At 34.6% G+C, this 19,799-nt stretch overlaps 2 protein-coding genes and 1 non-coding gene across 3 annotated transcripts; 1 reads left to right on the top strand and 2 right to left on the bottom strand.

The window, feature by feature from the left end:
* The first annotated feature begins 307 nt into the window (after positions 1 to 307).
* LOC145124646 (Papain family cysteine protease) lies at positions 308 to 1,834 on the top strand. Its single transcript, XM_079060063.1, has 4 exons — positions 308 to 818; positions 928 to 1,047; positions 1,124 to 1,370; positions 1,465 to 1,834. The coding sequence occupies exons 1-4, from the start codon at positions 375 to 377 to the stop codon at positions 1,734 to 1,736; spliced, it is 1,083 nt and encodes a 360-aa protein (XP_078916189.1). The 5' UTR covers positions 308 to 374; the 3' UTR covers positions 1,737 to 1,834.
* VHA-A2 (vacuolar proton ATPase A2) lies at positions 1,802 to 7,498 on the bottom strand. Its single transcript, XM_079060062.1, has 16 exons — positions 7,201 to 7,498; positions 6,184 to 6,228; positions 5,969 to 6,091; positions 5,755 to 5,862; positions 5,578 to 5,688; positions 5,319 to 5,492; positions 5,093 to 5,230; positions 4,893 to 5,000; positions 4,704 to 4,811; positions 4,458 to 4,606; positions 3,288 to 3,602; positions 3,001 to 3,207; positions 2,655 to 2,922; positions 2,390 to 2,577; positions 2,244 to 2,303; positions 1,802 to 2,150 (listed from the first exon to the last, which is right to left on the bottom strand). The coding sequence occupies exons 1-16, from the start codon at positions 7,351 to 7,353 to the stop codon at positions 1,946 to 1,948; spliced, it is 2,460 nt and encodes an 819-aa protein (XP_078916188.1). The 5' UTR covers positions 7,354 to 7,498; the 3' UTR covers positions 1,802 to 1,945.
* Positions 7,499 to 12,442: 4,944 nt separating this feature from the next.
* LOC145127916 (U6 spliceosomal RNA) lies at positions 12,443 to 12,545 on the bottom strand. Its single transcript, XR_013716523.1, has one exon. It is a non-coding gene; the product is annotated as a U6 spliceosomal RNA (small nuclear RNA).
* Positions 12,546 to 19,799: the final 7,254 nt, after the last annotated feature.

Here is a 19,799-nt window from a genome sequence, read left to right as displayed (position 1 = left end):
CATATACTTATAATTTTTTATTGGTTTTGTATAACCAAAAATAATATTTTATCATGAAAAAAACTAAATGGTGTTAATGATATATTATCATTGGCTTTTTTCATTTAAAAAAAAGACTTTATATTTAATAAAAATCTATATAATTGCCCGAAATGCCTTTTCCCGCTTTATTCTTTGGATTCGGGTCGGTCCAATACTAAGCAGCAAGAATAACCGAACCAACAAGCAAGCTTCACCAATGAAACACATCCACGTGTCTTCTTCTTATTGGCTGTTTTCAAGCAACCTTCTTCCTATTCATTCGACGGCGAACAATCGGTACATGAAATTGAAATCGAAGAACCGCAACAAAACACTCCGACATTCAACACATTATGGATCACCGGCTCTTTCTCCTCCTCTCCTTTTCTCTTCTCGCCGTTGCCTCTTTGGTCGCCGGAGACGACGCCTTCATCCGTCAGGTGGTCGACGACGGAGTCCAGTCGTTGAATACGGAGGAGCATCTGCATCACTTCGGTGTCTTCAAGCGAAAATTCGGTAAATCATACGCGTCACAGGAAGAACACGATTACAGGTTCACTGTCTTCAAAACTAACCTCCGCCGCGCAAAGCGTCACCAGAAGCTTGATCCATCGGCGGTCCATGGCGTCACTCAATTCTCCGACATGACTCCATCGGAATTCCGAAAGCATCTCGGACTGAGATCTCGTCTCAGGTTCCCCGCAGACGCCAGCGAGGCTCCCATCCTTCCGACGAACGATCTCCCCGATGATTTCGATTGGAGAGATCATGGTGCAGTCACCAATGTGAAGAATCAGGTACTCCGATTTACACAATCAGTATATCGACACTCTGTTTCTAATTTGTTTCCGCAATGCAAATTGCAAAATTCGACGTTGATTTTTCAAATGATGAGTGTTAAATTAGGGTTCGTGTGGGTCATGCTGGTCGTTTAGTACAACTGGAGCACTCGAAGGTGCTAATTTCCTTGCTACAGGGAAGCTTGAAAGCCTTAGTGAACAGCAACTTGTTGATTGTGACCATGAGGTTTGATTCGATTGTTACTTTATCACTTTATGTCAATTTTTGTTATTGTATTGATTGAAATTTGTGATAAGTGTAGTGTGATCCAGAAGAAAAGGATTCATGTGATTCAGGGTGTGATGGAGGTCTGATGAACAGTGCTTTTGAGTATACGTTGAAAGCTGGTGGGCTTATGAGGGAAGAAGACTATCCTTACACAGGGAGTGATGGTGGAAGATGTAAATTTGATAAAAACAAGATTGTAGCATCTGTGAGTAATTTCAGTGTGGTGTCCCTTGATGAAGATCAGATTGCTGCTAATCTTGTAAAACATGGTCCTCTTGCTGGTATGCATCTTTTTTCTATGATTTTAAGTTTTGCCTAACGAATTGATTCTTTTATCTCATCTTTTTTGTTCTTAAATTTTGTGTTCACATGCAGTGGCTATCAATGCGGTTTATATGCAGACATATATCGGGGGAGTGTCATGCCCATATGTATGCTCAAAAAGGCTAGACCATGGTGTACTAATGGTTGGTTATGGTGCTTCCGGATACTCCCCAATAAGAAGGAAGGAAAAACCATACTGGATCATTAAGAACTCATGGGGACCAAATTGGGGAGAAAACGGATATTACAAAATATGTAAAGGTCCTAATGTTTGTGGTGTTGATTCCATGGTCTCCACAGTCGTTGCAGTTGCCCAACACTAACATTCTGCAAACCTACTAATCTGTTTCTAATTTCTAATAATTTATTTTTATGTACGAATGCTTAATTAACATAAATAACAATCTCACATTCACACCTCTTTATTATTGTTGATAGATAGTAGTAGCAAACAATACATTATAAATAAATAAATAAAGTATAAAGTATAAAGTCCGTGGTGGTTTGTAAAGAGTGTGAAATAATTAAACAATTATTCATCCTCATCGCCGAGTAACATGAAGGAGAAAGGATGGAATTTGTACCCATCTCCTTCGTAGAACTTGTTTTGAAACTCCACCCAGTGAAGTCTTAAAGCGTGTAGAAAGGCACTAAGAGTTTCCATCACTAGCAACACACCAACCGTTGCAAAAATAAACACGAGAATTCCAATGCCAAGAATTATCACATTATTGTACCTTCACATGTTGTAAAAAGGTATAGTTAGGCCATTAAGTCATTTTATCCAGATTAAGTAAAAAAAGATACAAAAGCAAGTGGAGTTAACTTACCCCCAAGCAAGAAGAAGAACCTTCTCATAGAACACGGTTGACAACTCCGAATGTGCCAAACTGAAAGATAACTTATAATTTATTAGACTCAAGATTATTATTACATAACACTAGTTATTGAAGAAAGGGTATTATAGTCATTTCACCTGAGTGCCCATAGACGAAGGTAAGAAGCTGTATTTGACACGGCCCCGAGTACAAATTCTATCGTATGAATAAGTTGATGAACAAACACTTCACTAAACTCAAATTCTTCATGTGAATCATGATTTGACTCCACTTGTAATGATTGATCTTCTCCTTCAAGTGGCGTGTAGGACTCCCCTTGGTGTGTCTAAGGTTTACAAAAAAACAAAATTCCATTAAAAAATTTTGAGTTAAAAAAAAAAAAAAGAAAAAAAAAAAGCGTACCCTGTTGTATTGTGCTTTTAAAATGAAAGGCTTGGGAAGCAACATCCATGGGACAGCAACAAGGGATAATAGTAACAACACAAGTTGAACTGTTTTTTGATTTGCAAAAAGCTGATTTTCTCCAAGGTCATCAGTAGGACTAAGGAACATGTATATCATTATATGATATAAATCCGCCTTTGAACCAATGCACCACTTAAGAATAATAAGAAACGAAAGGTATCCAAACAACCCGTTCAAAAATATCATCTGAGGAATAAACTGAAACCTGAAAATTAAAAAACAATTATAAAAAAAAAAATCATACATAGAGTAATGTTTTTACTATTTGAAGTAACTAACTAACCAGATATTTACAGGGTTCTTGAAGTACAACGCGTTAAAAAAGCTCATTATTATTCCAAGGTTCATTTGTGCTACACCAATAAGAATCGACATTTTCATCTTCAAAGAATTTAAAAATGGAAGTTCACTTCGACTCCCGTGCCATGCGGGGTCCACACCAAATGGGTAGGTGTCCCTCCCCTTTATCAGTCCAATAGTGGTAGCTTCACTACAAAACGATTCAATAACTTTTAAAATATAATTCATTTAAAACAAAATATTATTTATTTATTTATTTATTTTTTTTACCTGCAAGAAGTATCACGGCATACGTAAGCTGAAGGGCTAAATAACTCAAATGGAACTGAGAAAAACTCGTTGTAGATTAAGCCGGTGTAGATTGAGAAGAGTGACATGAGCAATATAACATAGCGTCCTCCAAATGTCATTTCCATAATGTCTCCGAGCTTCTGAGTTGAATATTTTTTCTCCTTGAAGATTAAAAATAAAGCTGCTAGCAATATGCATATTCCATGGCCCCAATCACCAAACATTACAGCAAACAGAAATGGGAATGTGACAACAGTGTATACTCCAGGGTTTGCTTCTTGGTATTTTGCAACCCTGCATAGCACCAGATTAAAACTCTTGGTAATGAGAATAAGAGTAAATTACATTTTTAGTCCTTGAATGTAGCTGATTTTTTTTTTTTTTTGGTCCTTGTTCCAAGTAAAAAATGACTATATTTTGGAACCAAAATTGCAAAAATTTGGGGACCAAAAATAATCATTTTACTTGAAATAGGGACTAAATACGTTACAAGTTACAACAACCTCATAGGACTAAATTTGAAAGACAACTTATTAGGATCAAAATTGCAAAAATCAGTTCTACCTGGGGACCAAAAATGTAGTTTACTCAAAAAAGAAAAACTTTTATTTGATTAAATTACATTTTTGGTACCCGAGTATTGATATTTTTTCAATTCTTGTCCCAAAAAAAATTCTCGCGATTTTGGTCCTTATTTGAGATTTTTTTAACGTTTACAAGTAAAATCACTATATATTAGGGACCAAAATTGAAAAAGTCAGTTCTAAATGGGAACCAAAAATGTAATTTACTCAGCATAAGTAAAAGTTTTATTTGATTAAGTTACATTTTTGGTACCAGAGTATTGCTATTTTTCAATTCTTGTCCCAAAAAAAATTCTCTTGCGATTTTGGTCCTTATTTGAGATTTTTGTAACGTTTCCAAGTGAAATCATTAAATATTTGGGACCAAAATTGCAAAAATCAGCTATGCTAAGGGACCAAAGAGTAATTTAACATGTAACAGGGACAAAAATACGTTACAAGAACTTCAAAAAAGGAACAAAATTGTAAGAGAAAACATTTTGGGACCAAAATTACAAAAACCAACTATACTAAGGGACCAAAAATGTAATTTATTCTAGTTATTCACATAATTAATGATTCTCACCCATATGCATCAACAATTGTTTGAAAGGATTCAGTGAATTTGTTTGTTCTAAAAAAGGTTGGAGGTAATTCTTTTGTGTGTAAAATTCGGAATATAGCACCAACTTGTGAGTTAGAGTCTATAGTTGCACGAGCCAATGCATCTTGAATCTGTAAAAAAAAGGTAATAATATTAGGGTTAAATGCAAGAAATAGTAATTTACTATTTTTATTTATTTATATAAATAAAAAATAGAAATATAAATACCTGTTCAGTTGCATATATGGGACTCCACCCTTCAGCCACAAGACACTTTTTTGTTACATCAATGCTGAGCATGTTTAGAGTGTGATAGATCGATTTCTCTTTTCGCACCTTAAAAAATTTAAAGAAAATATATAGATTAAGAAATGTTTTATCTATAAGGGTTAAATGGAAGGAAAAAAAAACACATACCAGAAGATTCCACCTTTCATATTGTTCTCCTATTGTTTGTAACAAATTTCCACGATGCAAAAGTCCAGCATCTATTGTTCTCTTCAGCTCAGATGTCCTTCCAGATACCTAAAAAAAATTATAATTATAATAAAAAAAAATTCAGTTATTGTAAGTTGTAACAATAATAATTGACAAAAATGTTGTTGCATAATGCATACCTCAGTTATTGTTTGTTCTTGTTTGCTTAAATCTTCCACAAAAGGGTAACGATTTGCTCCAAAAGCTTCACATATTTTGAGAACTTTGCTTTTTGCTCTTTCTCCAGAATAAAAAACCAAAAATACATTTTTCTCAACCTGTATAGAGGTAAATAAGTAAGAAGATGATTATATAAATTTACAGTTTCCTTCCAATAAAGATAATAAGAAGAAGGGTATTATCGACCTTTTCTCCAGAGCTAGGATCAACAACAGCTTCTTCAACAGTAGATTGCCTTAAAAAGACATTACCCCTTGTAGCACGAAATAGAATTCTTTCAAAAGCCATGGATTTTCCTTTAGCCACAAGCCCAGCAAGAACCCCTAGTTTCACTTGTTTCCCTTGCTCAGTTTTTGAATCCTGCAAATTAATTATTTAAATCAATTGATAACAAAAAAATAAAATAAAATAATGAATACAAAAAGATTAGTATCATGGTTTGTACTTGATCTGTTAGAAGAGGAGTTTCCAAAGATTCTTCAGGAGTTTGATCAGATGAAACTTCTCTTTGTTGAGCTACAACACTGCTTTCTGCTGTCCTGAAAAACTCGCCAGCCTGGCAAATAATTTGAACATTAAGGGTATATTTGGTAATTGTATGACAAAAAGTAGTTCCATATACCTTCTGTAACACAAGCTTATATTCCACAAGCTCATTATACCCACGCTGCAACTTTTCACTATTTGCATTTACTTCAATCAACTCAGCTTCAAGATCTCCAAGTTTTACCTAAAAAAAAATAGCCATTGTAAACAAGGGTTAATTTTAATTCCCTAAAAAATGACAAATATGAGCCTCATTGAGGATATTTTTTTGTATTAAAATTCATATATACCTCTAAATCATCCAGATTAATATCACCTTGTGCCTCGGTTTTTGGTGTGGGTGTGAGACCTGCCTTTGACATTTGATCTTTGAAGTAACGCAATTTTCGTGCCATTTCTCCACATCGTTTGATCTTCACAATTGAAAAAATTTTAAAGCATTGTCTCATTAATAAAAAGTTCAAGAAGTTACTAAAAAACAGATGCATTAACTAAAGAAAATCACCTGTCCAGCATATGTTCTTTGAAAAGGGCTTTTTTCTGCATTCAGCTGCAACACCAGATGGAAGTAATGTTAAGGAAAGAACCAAATTAGATAACAATCAGGAACCTAAAGGAACACTGTTGAAATGTTTAGTTATGGAAATGTTAAATTTAACAATCTTGTGGCTTCTTATTTTGTCTGTGTGATGCAGCATAATCTCTTAGCTTATAAAAGCTAGCACCTTTATATAGTATTTAAGCCTTTTTCATACATAACTAAGCCTTTTTCAGAATACATAATTAAAAAGATAACAATTTGTCCATATTGAAAACTCTGCAGAGGAATCTAGTTTTGCTCAATTGGTAAACAATAACATTAGGTCACACAACCAAATTTCCCCCAAAAGGAGCTAATTTAGACCACTGTAAAGCCCTTGTTAAATCGGCATTCAACAATATTCAAACTTCAGTTCTACAACACCTTGATCTTGTCCCATGAGCAATTAAGTTCAGAGTACATAATTAAAAACATACAGATTTGTTGGAACTAGAAATTATGCAGAGAGAAAACTAGTGTTTCTTGATCAATCTTCAATCCAGTGTAACTTTAAGCTAGAACAATCAAATTTCCTTAAAAAATGCAAATTTAAACCACCTTGAAGCCCTAAATTCAATAAATCAACAACATTTCAAACTCAGCTTAATGACATCTTGATCTTGTCCTATAAGCGATTCGCTTCAGTAGACATAATTAAAAAATATACAATAATTTGTTAGAGCGGAAAATCATGCAGAAAAAAAATCGAGATTTGTTAATCAGTCAACAGCAACATTCACCTCGAACTATCAAATTTCCTCAAACAAAATTAATTTGAACCACAGTAAATTCCTAACTTCTATAAATCAACAAGGTTCAAACTTCAGTTCTAGATACACGGTGCTAATGCACAAAAAAACGTACAATTTGAACTACGCTTCATACTGATCACGAAATCACACAACAACAACAACCGAGCAGAGATATAGAAAGAGTACATACATCTTTGAATTGAATGAGGCCGATATCTCCCAGGTAAGAGGCAGTCAAGTGAGCTGACTCAATAGGAATGATGATTTGTACCAAGTGCATCGGTTCTGAACGGAATAGATCCATCGGTGGACAACATCCTCCTCCGCCACCGTGGTCCGCCATCTGTCGCTGTTCGATTCCTCCCTCTTTGTTATCGTCGTCACCCTTCCGGATCGATCAGAGTCTCTGTGTCTGTCAGATAGTCTTATCGCTACAATATATTCACAGCAGCCACGTTATTTCGATTCGCTTTTGCTTTTCGGATTTTTTGGGGTTATATTCTTTTTCTTTTTGTTATATTAGAAAAAGATAAGATTTTCCTATCGGGGGAGTTGACGATTTTGGTCGACTAATACAAAATTTAAAAAGAAAATCATTTCATTTCATGATTACTTATTAATATAAACTAGATAGGTATCCCCGCTATGCGGGGTCAGAAGCTTTCGATGTCGTTTACGATATATTGGGTAACCTTATATTTTTAGAGGCTTATTTATTTATTTATTTTTATTGGATTGTATCAAGAGAGTGTCTTTACATGGGAGGATGAATTGCATTTGAAAGTAAACATTCGTAACGTTGATACATACGCAAAAGATGTGAAATATATGGAAACATTAAAAAAAGACGCAACAGAGTTTCTATCCTTATGTGTCGTCCGGAATAACCTAGTGCATATTCTGATTCGTTTTGATCAGTTTTTTAGTGGCCTTGTGAACCATTGCAAGCCCAGCCCAAGCTATAGTCAGCTCAACACCAAGAGACTCCCCTGGCCCTTCCTTTAATATTGAATCCATTTCATTTCTGGGCCACGAAAGCTGTTCACTTGAATTTTGTAACCTTTCAGCTTCCCTGTTCTATGTACTGCAACAGCACATCGAGTTGCCAAACAATTAGACTCCAATTTTGTAGTCTGTTGTTGTTGTCGTAGACCAGAAACAAAACTTCAATGGTTATTGGTAGGAAAGAAGACCATAATCAATCACCTTTTCCTTGAACACTTTCCAGAGTTTTTATGATGACCAGCTATGTAATATGTATTAGCAAGATATGTCCACCTTCCCACTTTACCCCTACCTCCTCTTTAGTCTAACAGCATCAATCCATGTCAACCTCAGAGGACAAATATTTTTTTTTTTTACTAATAATAGAAATAGGTAAGAAACTTAGAATTTAAGTTTCTATCTTTAATAGCAACTTATTTACATTTCTTTATACCTAATAACAACATACTTACAATTTGTTACTCAACCCATACTTATCAAACATCATCAACATTGCCTTCCAGTTTTACCGGATCTTTGTCATTTTTCATGACACCAACTTGTAGATCAGGTGAGTAGTGGTTGTTGCTTTTCCAGAGTCGGTGAACATTATGTTCACGCAAGCCTTTTCCTTGCCCGTGATTCAAACGACTGGAATTGATCAAAGTAAAACCATTCACTTCTAATAACACATCTACAAAAATAAACAAACTAAAAAAACATTATAAAATAGGATGATTGTAGGTAGAATAGTTTAGTAATTTCAAAAAAACAAAAAAAAAGTTTGCAAAAAAAATCCTAAAAATTAAATTCATAAAAGTTGTAAGTTCAAAACAGTTGTAGAATTTAGTATAATGTGAACAACTTTAACTTTGGTTTTACCAGAAACATTGGTTTGAGCATAAAGATATGCAAAAAGTCAAACTAATGAACTCAAGAGAATTTTCAGTCAACCACACTGATTGAATTGAAACAAATACCATCTGATGATCTCCTTGATCCGACGTTCTTTCTGATATTTCCAAGAACATTTGCACATGTTGATCTTCTCATAAACCAAATTCGCCATTTGATGAATTTGACTTCTTAATCTCCTGGTAAATAGTTTGAATAAAGAGTCAAAATCTTTAACAAAGTAGAGAAAAATCAACATGGTTTGTAGAATGAGATGAATTCAATTATACCTCAGGGAAACACTGTTTCTTGTTCGCAATATTTGCAGGAGGTTTTCTTATTTCAAAAAGAAAAAAAATCAGATCAAATTGTTAGTCCAAAATGTAAAAAGATAATAAAAACCAAACATTGTTCAAAATTAAAATCCAGTTTTGACTTGAGGAGTCTGATAGAATGATTTATCACATCAAGTTTCTTCGATAATCATTTTAATAAATACACTCTAACTTTTAATAATATTCTTATTATTGAAAAACGTTTTAGGCCAGAAATTAAAAAGATCAAAGTAAACTTGGGCGAGAGAGGCGGTGACGAACACAACATGAACACGTTGCAGAGATTAAAGCCAAAACCAGTTCAACAATTTATGTGTCTAATTTTAAACCCAATAAAATCAAAATATTATTTATTTATTTTTTAAGAAAAATAGTTGCAGGTACTTTCATGTTAAGATGCAGTACAATCATTCTTTTTGGATGATTTGCCTGTTACAATAACAAAAAAGCATATAAGTCTATGATTTGGCAAATTCAACACGTCTTTTATAAAAAACCAAACAAATGTTGAAGCAAGAACTATAAAAGATGTATAGATGATTCACCTTTTGCTGAAAAGAAAGAGTGTATGAAGATGATTTCATAAAATACAGACGGTGTATCCAATGGTGTGCCCAATGGTCTACCCTGCTAGTGGTTAGTTGGCCTAACCCCAAAGGATTTGGTTCAGCCAATGGATTGAATAGTGTTGGCGATACAGGAAAACTATTCATTCAAAAATCCTCCTGCTGCTAGGAAGAACCATGGAACAAATCAATTTACAATATATTGAGAAAGTAAACAAACCATCATATAAAGAGAAGCAACTAGAAATTAGTCTACAAAGATAACAATAGAGATGTAACTGCACAAAATAAAACTCATATGATTTCATGAAGACATGGAAGTTAGCAATCCAGTTTCATGGAGACATATAAACAAACAGTTGGCATGCAAACTCCAGAAAATCAATTTCACTAATTTACATAAAATAAATTGAATTAAAGCTTCATAAATCTTAAAACCCATTATACAAACACGAATTTTAGAACAAAGGGAGATAAGTCAGGTGGGAAATAAAAAGAGTAAAAAAAATAGTTAATATTGTATTCCAGTGGATAAAGATGGAGCTATCTCTATAAATGGTTTGTAGAGATCATGAAACTAATTTTCAATAGAAATTATAAACTGTATGTCACTAATTAAAATAAATAAGAGAGGATTTTAGCAGATGTACCTTAGATTCATATGATAAAGCTGATGTTTGGTTAAGAAATGAATATTGCATGTAATTGCATTAGTGGTTGAAATAAGTTGTATAGTCGTTGCTAAGTAAATATCAAAAAAGGGGATCAAAAGTCAAAAATAAACACCAGTTAGGGCTTCAAATACGAAGATTGTACCTTTCGATTTAAAACCAATTAAAAAACTTCAAATTGACAACCCGATGAATCCCTTCTGAAAAAAAAAGGTAAAACACAAATTGTCATGTAAAAGCTGATTATTCTAACACCGTTGAAAGAAGAAGTAGAAGTAGAATATAAAGGAAAATCGTGAAGGAAGAAGCATATACCGGAAATAGCCGATTTCCAAAAGACTGGAAACATGTGAAGAGAATGTAATCGTTGTTAATATTCTTTGAGAAATCGATTCGTCCACTTCGATTCACCATGGATGTAGAAGAAACGCAACTTCATAAGGTTAGAGCGGAATCAACGTCAACAAAGTCGAAGGAGATATCCGCCGCTACACCGGTAGGTGGTGACGAAGAAGAAGGGATAGGCGATGGAGACGATCGATGGGTTGGTTGGTTTAAGGAGCGGTGTAAATGTGGAGCGATAGAGAATAAAGAAAGAGATGAAAAAAAAGTTTTCTTCTGCATATTGAAATCGATGCAATTAGCGGTGAAGAGGTGAGCAATCACGGTGGAAGATAGATATTGGGCAACAGAGGCGGTGACGAACACAACATGAACACGTTGCAGAGATTAAAGCCAAAACCAGCGCCACGTATCAATTATGTTGGAAGAGGGAAGGAAAGAATGACACGTATCAATATACAATGCAGATGAATGTTCAGGGACTAAATTGCCAATATGAAAAACTCTTGTGGCAAAATCCTTAACCATTGAAAATATAAAAAGTTGTGGACCAATTCTGTCAAATCGTTAGGAACTTTACTGTTCCTAACTTTCACATCTTTAATATATATATAATAATTATCAAATCATAAGGTAAATAAACATTATTCCATTCAAAGGGTATATCATGCACTTTAAGGTTACGTATAGAATTTTCTTTTGGGATAATGACTTAGGAGGGTAATTAGGTTTCCAGTTTGTCCGTATTAGGCCACTAAGGTTTTTTTTGTGAGTATTAGACCAATATGGTTGTTATTACCGTTTAGAAATAGTCTTTTTACCGGTTTCTTCCTGTTTAACCAGTAAAAAGGACTATTTCTAAACGGTAATAACAACCATATTGGTCTAATGCGCACAAAAAAACCTTAGTGACCTAATACGGACAAACTGGAAACCTAATTACCCTCCTAAGTCATTAACCCTAATTATTTAGAAAACATGCTTACTAATCAATGTGACTGACTTGTTTGACTGAAAATAGTTGCTTCCATTTAAACTTATCACACAACCCTTCTAGAATTTCCAAGTCCAAAAACTCATATGATTGATGATCTTCATTACATAAATATGCAACATTTTATCAATAACTTCTTTTTTGTCATTTAAATGTTTACATGAACACATCCATATGTACAAAAACAATCTCACTTTGATACCTCCCATCAATGTCTACATTTGATAACGAATGGAAATGTAAAACCAACAGGGACTTGCAAAGGATGCCTATTATCAATTATTTTATAAACAGCAAAACCACAACATGAACTAAGAAACTGAAGTTGCAAAATGAATAAAAAATCAGCACATAAACAAACACATACAGACTATATACAACACATAAACGGAAGTTTAAAAAGCATGAAACTTAATGACAGGAAAAGTAAAAAACTTAAAGAAGACTTTATAGAAAGAAAGATCACCCTTACTTGCCACAAATGGTTGAAGACATCAACAAAAAAGATCAATTTGACCATGGAATCCACATGTTGTCTGATCATGACTTCAATAGTTCATTTACTGAAACGTAAGAATTGCAATTGAACTCTATTAGCATTTGAAAATGGAATTAGGGTTTCAGAGAAGACGACGAAGGGTTTAAAAAAAATTTGGACCATTTCTCAATTTGTGCGTGTCATCCTTGCGCAGGGGCCATGCTAATCTTCTCTGTATCGTTCCAATTTTATCGGATGTCCCCGAAGGGACAACTATAGATGAAGAGCTTCGCCATATATAGGAGTAGCAGGTTCTTCTTCTGGTCGATATGGGACGACGCGAGTTCTAAACGAACTAGTTTACTGTTGATGGTCATATATTCTCAATGTCTTTAAAATTAGGGTTAATGACTTAGGAGGGTAATTAGGTTTCCAGTTTGTCCGTATTAGGTCACTAAGGGTTTTTTTGTGCGTATTAGACCATTATGGTTGTTATTACCGTTTAGAAATAGTCATTTTTACCGGTTAAACAGGAAGAAACCGGTAAAAATGTCTATTTCTAAACGGTAATAACAACCATATTGGTCTAATACGCACAAAAAAAACCTTAGTGACCTAATACGGACAAACTAGAAACCTAATTACCCTCCTAAATCATTATCCCTTTTCTTTTTATAAAACAATGTGACTTTTGATTGTCAAAAAAGTCTAGTGGACTGTGATTTGTGAAAAAACTATAGAGATAATGATTTAAGAGGGTAATATATTTTTCGATTTGTACACATTTGGTCACTGAGTTTTTTTTTCGTCCACATTTATCCCTTCAACTTGTTAAACTGTACACATTCAGTCCTTATGACCGGTTACTCCAAGTTAGCCGGGAAAAATAACTTAATAAGGTAATATATTTCTCATTTTGTACACATTTAGTCCTTAATATTTTTTCGTTTCAAAATAAGCCCTTTTTGTTTTTGTACTCATTTAGTACTTATGAATGATTCTTTAGGTTTTTTTTTTCTCACGACATCTTGTGTGGTACAATCATTGATAAGGTGTTTGGCGATGTTTATGTTTATATCTATCACGATCTCGACTGTTTGGTTGCGTAAGTCTTGTTGTTTGGCTTAGGTCTTGTGTTATGAACGTCGTAACTTCTTCATACGATATTAGATTTTAACGATCTTTATATCCAAGTGTTCATTTTTTGAGTCTGCTACAACTTTCGTTAAAATTACTCCCGTTAAAATATAATATATTTTTACTTACGATTATATAAAAAAAACATTCATACATGCATTCATGAAAAAAAGTATGGATATAAAGATCGTAAGTAAAAATATTACTTTTTAACAGGAGTAATCTAAACGAAAATTATAGTAGACTAAAATACAAACACATGGATATAAAGAACGTTAAAATCTGAGATCGTATAAAGAAGTTATGACGTTCAGAACACATGACTTAAACAACCAAGTAGTCGAGATCATGATGGACATAAGCATCAAAAGCCTCAAACACCTCATTAATAATTGTCTCACGTAAGATGTCGTGAGAAAAAAAACCTCCGTCAAAAAGAATGTCAAAAACGGAGCTCATATGCGAAAGTTATGAATTTTTAAAGATTGGTTGTTTTACCTGCGTCCGACGCCACGTGTCAGCACCAGGCTTCGCCTTGGTGCCTACACAAAGCTCACGACGTGAGAGCCAAGTCTCACGACTTGAGAGGCTCCAGACAGCCTATAAATAGAGGCGTGGATCACCCCCAAAACTCACACCAAAACCATTCTTTCTCTCTCATTACCCCCAAAACCTCTCTTCCATTCCCTAGCACTTCCCAAGTGCTAGAGGCGAGTCCCGGAGCGTCCGAAGACTCCAAGAAAAAAGAGTTTTTTGGCTCGGAAATCTGCCCCTGTAGAGCCCGGTTTTCAAGCAAACCTTCTGGTTTCGTCGAAGCGAAGCGCTGTCTAAGTTGGAATCAACACCTTATCAAGTGAGTGCATAGTTACTTTCATCTTACACATAGATATAAAGTATTTTATATAAATTACGTGTTATGTGTGTATATTATATGTATTTTATAGATCTATGCTGGATGAAAGATTTAAACTTCTTTTTCAGATCTGAACTGTATATGTATTTTTTTCAGATCTAAACCTTTTTCTTCAGATCTAAATTGTATATGTATTTTATATCTACAAATATGTTGGGTATAACATGGGTAGATGAAATAGTTAATGAGTGATGAAATAAAATGATGAGAGGCCTCGACGTTGACGATGTTCCAGTCATCTAGCGAAGTATAGATGACGACCACGGACTTTTCTAGACAGTCCAGTGGAAGGCTAGCAGGCTCGCAACCTGTAGGTATTTGTGAACGATGTGTTCACCGGTGTACTCCATCTCCCTTATGGTTGCCTTACGGACATATATGGATGAAGAATCCCCTTAGCAGTAGTGTCCATCGCGATGAAATTCCTTAGGATAGATCCTTTATGATAAATGTTTTAGGGACGTAAAGTGAGGATAATGGGAAAGGGTAATCGGGTTGAATGATTGTTGGAAATAACAAACTTATTTATTGTGGGTTGAAAACCCTATGTGCTCACTAGACTCCCCAGCCCGACCCACTCAATTTTTTGTATTACAAGTAGTGACACAAGGGCATAGATGTGATGATCTGATGAGAGATTATGGATTATAGGCCAGTAGAAATAAATAGAAATGTTGTAAGGCCTATGTTATTTTTGGTTTATGCTTTTGATCTATATTGACGATGACATCCCGAGTTTTGTAATGTAATACATTTCTTCGGAAATGCTTTGATAAATTCTTATCTATATTTTTATTGGAACAAATTCCGTAACATTTTTCTTTAAAAGTATACTCTGATTTTCAAATAAATCATAAAAAAATCGGTCTTTTTAGGCCATGAAATTAGGGATGTCACAGGCATCCTGATGTATCGAAAAAAGATTTCAAAATTCTTGATTCATCATTCCTTAGACGTTGTTTCCCGTACAAGTCTGACAATTCGCTGTCAGTTAGAGACTTGAATTCTCTAATCTTCGGCGACCAGTTTTACAATATTACTGACGAGTACGCAGTAACAGTCTACTTGTTGTACGTTCTTTGTAACAGATTTATATGTAAATCTACCCTAAAAAATGAAGATTTTTTTGCCACATGTCACGCTCTAATTCAATTTGCCAAATGTCATTTTATGATTTTTTTTGAATTAATTTCTTTTTCACATGTCATTTTATGGGTTTTTCTATTTTAATAAATTCCACATAATACTTTAATGTAATAATTACAATAAATGTAGTAATAAATGAATATCAATTTCATTAATGGACTTACATTCTTATTTCAAAATTCTCAAATTAAAGTTCATTACTTTATTTTATTTATTTATCTAAATTATTTGTTTAAATTTAAAAGAACAAAAACACTTTAATTTTAATAATTCAATATTTTTCTAATTTTTCTTATAAATTCAAACTTTTTTAAATGTTTAGAATTTTCATATTTATTATAACATCCAAAGTCCAGGTATACCTTGATCTTTTGAGCATTTGTCCATTTTGGCCCTTTTTAGAAAAAGGTGGTAAATGAGTACGCGGGGCGTACTAGAGAGTACGCTCAGCGTCCTCATATGCGTGCATTTGACGCGGAGACCACCTAGTACGTTGGGCGTACCAGAGGGTACGCTGGGGGTAGTATGTAACACCCGTGTTTCTAGGTAGGCATTAATGATGATGTAATAGTCTAGGTTAACCTTTGTAAACCGTTGTGAAATAATAAAAATGTATTATTTTGAGTGTTATGTGTTTTATGCGTAATTGTGTAACTTAAATGAATTAAGAACAAGAACAAGCGTAATAATAAAATATTAGATAAGCCTGATATCTATGCATGAAGTTGTAGTGGTCGTTACGAGGATTCCGAAATTATAAAGAATGCCGAAATCCGAGATATAACGAAGGAGTTATGACATGTCGACGTTTCGCGACAGAACCGGTACGACACTACATGACGTAAATAGTGAATTTACGATAGAACGATATTTAGCCTTAGTGATCTAAACGAAAGTCGTAGAATACGTTAAACCGGGAGCGTGCATAAAAAGAACGTCTAAATCTGACTTCGTATGAGGAAAATATGATTTTTCGAAGTTTCGACTTAGCGGTATGCAGCCCAAAGTTCGAATATAAGATCGAGTGATTTCTAGCCAAAACAATCTAAACGAGAATCGAAGATCTCGTCGATAGTAGTCCAGCGGTGAAAAGACAGACGAAAACGGATGTCAGATGAAGAAGTTATGAATTTCTAACGGAGTTTTCCTGTCCTGGCCTACTAAAAATAATATAATAAAAGTTAAAGTTGAAATTAGCCGACGGAGTCTAAACGAGAGTTGTATATCATAATCTCATCTACGCGTGGGTATAAAGAACGTCGAAAATGGAGCTCGTATGCGAAAGATATGAATTTCTGAAGTTCGGGGCATGAACTTCAACCCCTGTGTCAGAGCTCACGACGTGAGCACAGTGTTTACGACGTGAGCAGGTGATGGACATCCTCCAGGGAAAGTGGCCATGATGAACGCAGTGACCTATCGAGCTCACGACGTGAGCATAGAATTTCAGCCTCCTATATATAGAAAGCGAGGCCAGCCGTTTAGGGTTGCCAATTTCTTTCCTCTCACTCCATATTACCTCGATTTACGTGCAAGTTATACCCCTGAAGCCCCGGTATCATCCCGAGACCCGAAGCGAGTCCCGAAGCTCTGAAGATCCCGAGAAGAAAAGAGTTTCCGAGCCGAAGCTCTGCCCGCGAGAAGCCCGGTGTGTGAAGAGATCACAGTTTCACCGAAGAATTCTGCTTTAAGAGCCGTAGTGCTGTCCGATAATCTTCTTATCAAGTGAGTGTGTAGTTTCTTTCTTCTAACACATAGATATGAATTATTCTCTATAAAATATGTGTTATGTGTTTGTATATTATCTGTTATCTGGAATGAGTATTGAATGAATATATTATACAGGTTTTAAAGTTGTATAAGTATGTATATATGTATATGTTATCTACAAAACTGTTGGGTATAACATGTGTAGATAGTTGATGTGTGATGAAATAAAATGATGAGAGGCCTCGATGTTGTTGTTGATCTAGTCATCTAGCGGAGTATGGATGACTACCACAGACTCTTTCTAGACTGTCTAGTGGAACGCTGGCAGGTTCATAACCTGTAGGTGTTGTGAACGATGTGTTCACAGATGTACTTTATCCCCCTCATGGTTGCCTTTAGGGCATCTATTGTCGAGGAAACCCCTTTGCAGTAATGTCCATCCCGATGAAAATCCTTAGACTAGGTCCCTTGTGATAGTTGTTGTTTTAGGGACGTAAAGTGAGGATAACGGGAATGTGTAATCGGGTTATTGTTGGTTGGTGAAATTAAATATAATTATTTATTGTGGGTTGAAAACCCTATATGCTCACCAGGCTCCCAAGCCTGACCCACTCAGTTTAATTTGTATTACAGGTAGTGGCGCGAGAGCATAAGATGGATGAATCATCAAGTTATTTTGTTTATAGGCCAGTAGTTGTATATAACTGTTGTAAGGCTTATAATGTGCCGTTTATGCTTTTGGTCTGTATCGGAACATGACATCCCGAGTTTTGTTATATATGAAAATACATTTCTTTAAGAAATGCTTTGATAAATTTTATTTTATCATATTTTGTTTTGGGAACAAATTCCGCAACTCTTTTAATCAAAGGATTACTCTGAAATTATTTTAAAAACATAAATTAAATCGGTCTTTTCTGGACGTGATTTTGGGGATGTCACAGTTGGTATCAGAGCATTAGTTTAAGCGAACTAGGAATTTGTAGGATTTCTAGACTTAAACTTAGAATGCTACGTGAAGATTGTGAGATGAGTGTCTGTTATATTTAAGACACGAGCACTAGTTTATTTTAGGAAAGTTGCCTAAAATGTTTTTATGTGCTAAATGTTATATGTTTGCCATATATGATATTATTTGTTCGGATCTACGGTTTGTTGCCAACCGGATCTGGAGACCTTATGTGTTTAGGATTCTAAGCGTGCGACTACGGTATTAGAACTAGCATGTAAACGTTTCAGAGTGATTTGGATAATTTAATTATCTATCGTGAATAAGGATCTAAGTTCACCTTATTGGGTGTATAGATCAACGATGGCAAGAACTGTTGGATATAGTGTCTAAGTCCATAACTTTATTTGGTATGTACTTGACCCGACCCGGCATGGTCCATTTGGGTTGCATGGCATTGCAATACTTGGATAGACTAAATGAGAGAATAAGGCACTTATGATTATTAATATATTATAAGTTCTAATATATTAATAATAGTATTATTTAATTAGTATTGATCAAGTATTAATCTAGTATTAATCTAGTGATCAAAGTGAGACTAATTAAATATATAGGGTTGATTATGACAATCATCAATTCTTTTATGGTGGATTAATGATCCATGGTTTATGGGTTTGGTTATAACCATATGGAGCTCCATGGATAGTCTATGGGAGTTACAAACCCATGGGTCATGGGAAATCAAGAGTCATGACAATTAAGGGTCTTCATGAGTAAACCCTAATTGTGACAACACTATAAAAGGAACCCTATGGCTAGCAAAATGGTGAGCTAGTGGACCTAGTGTTACTAGAGAGGGCATAACCGATTTTGAGTGCTAGAGGTATTCTCTCAAGTTATTCCAAGTCTTGTGGTGTTGTGTGAAGCATTTGAGGCACAACATTTGGGGTGCTAGGCTCACAAAGTCTTGAAGGAATCCAAGCAACAACAAGGTATGTATTTCTACTAGTTTTATGTTTTATGTAATCCCCATGCCATGCTAGTTAGGAAATAACCTTGAAAAAGAAATTTGCATGTATATAGAGAAAACATAGATTCAAGGTTATTAGGGTTGCATGTACACTTAGGAAGTGTTAGAATGCTCAAAACCCATCAGTGGTATCAGAGCCTAGGATTGTTTTCTGTATACTTGATGCAAAACTGCTTAAAAAATCGAAAATTCTGCATTTTGACGACTGGACTCGCCGAGTCCATGAACAAATTCATCCTACTCGACGAGTAGAATAATGCACTCGGCGAGTAGGAGCGTGCTGGGCAGTTTTTTCGAGTTTTGTTGCTGGAAATGGATTAAGATCATTATCCCAATCTGTTTTGGACTTGTAAAATCTGTTTTTCAAAATGATAATGATTATGTTAACCCATTTTACATGACTTTTATCAATTTTCAAGTATTGTATATGTTTATATGATTTTCTTGAAATTGTTTGATATGAATATTTGTTCTTATGAGTTTTTAGAAGATCATAGGAATTTTGTGTAACTTACATGCTTGTTTAATTCATGATCTTAATGCTAATGATGGTGTCCATAACTTGTCCTCAAGTTATGGATAACCAAAAGTCACTTCTTTTAATTATGATTAAAGAACTAAAGAGGTTTCATAAAAT

Source organism: Lactuca virosa, chromosome 7 (genome assembly GCF_052849685.1).
Source record: "Lactuca virosa cultivar CGN04683 chromosome 7, Lactuca_virosa_CGN04683_v6, whole genome shotgun sequence".
Lineage (NCBI taxonomy): Eukaryota > Viridiplantae > Streptophyta > Magnoliopsida > Asterales > Asteraceae > Lactuca > Lactuca virosa.
This window is presented reverse-complemented; position numbering and strand designations above follow the sequence as displayed.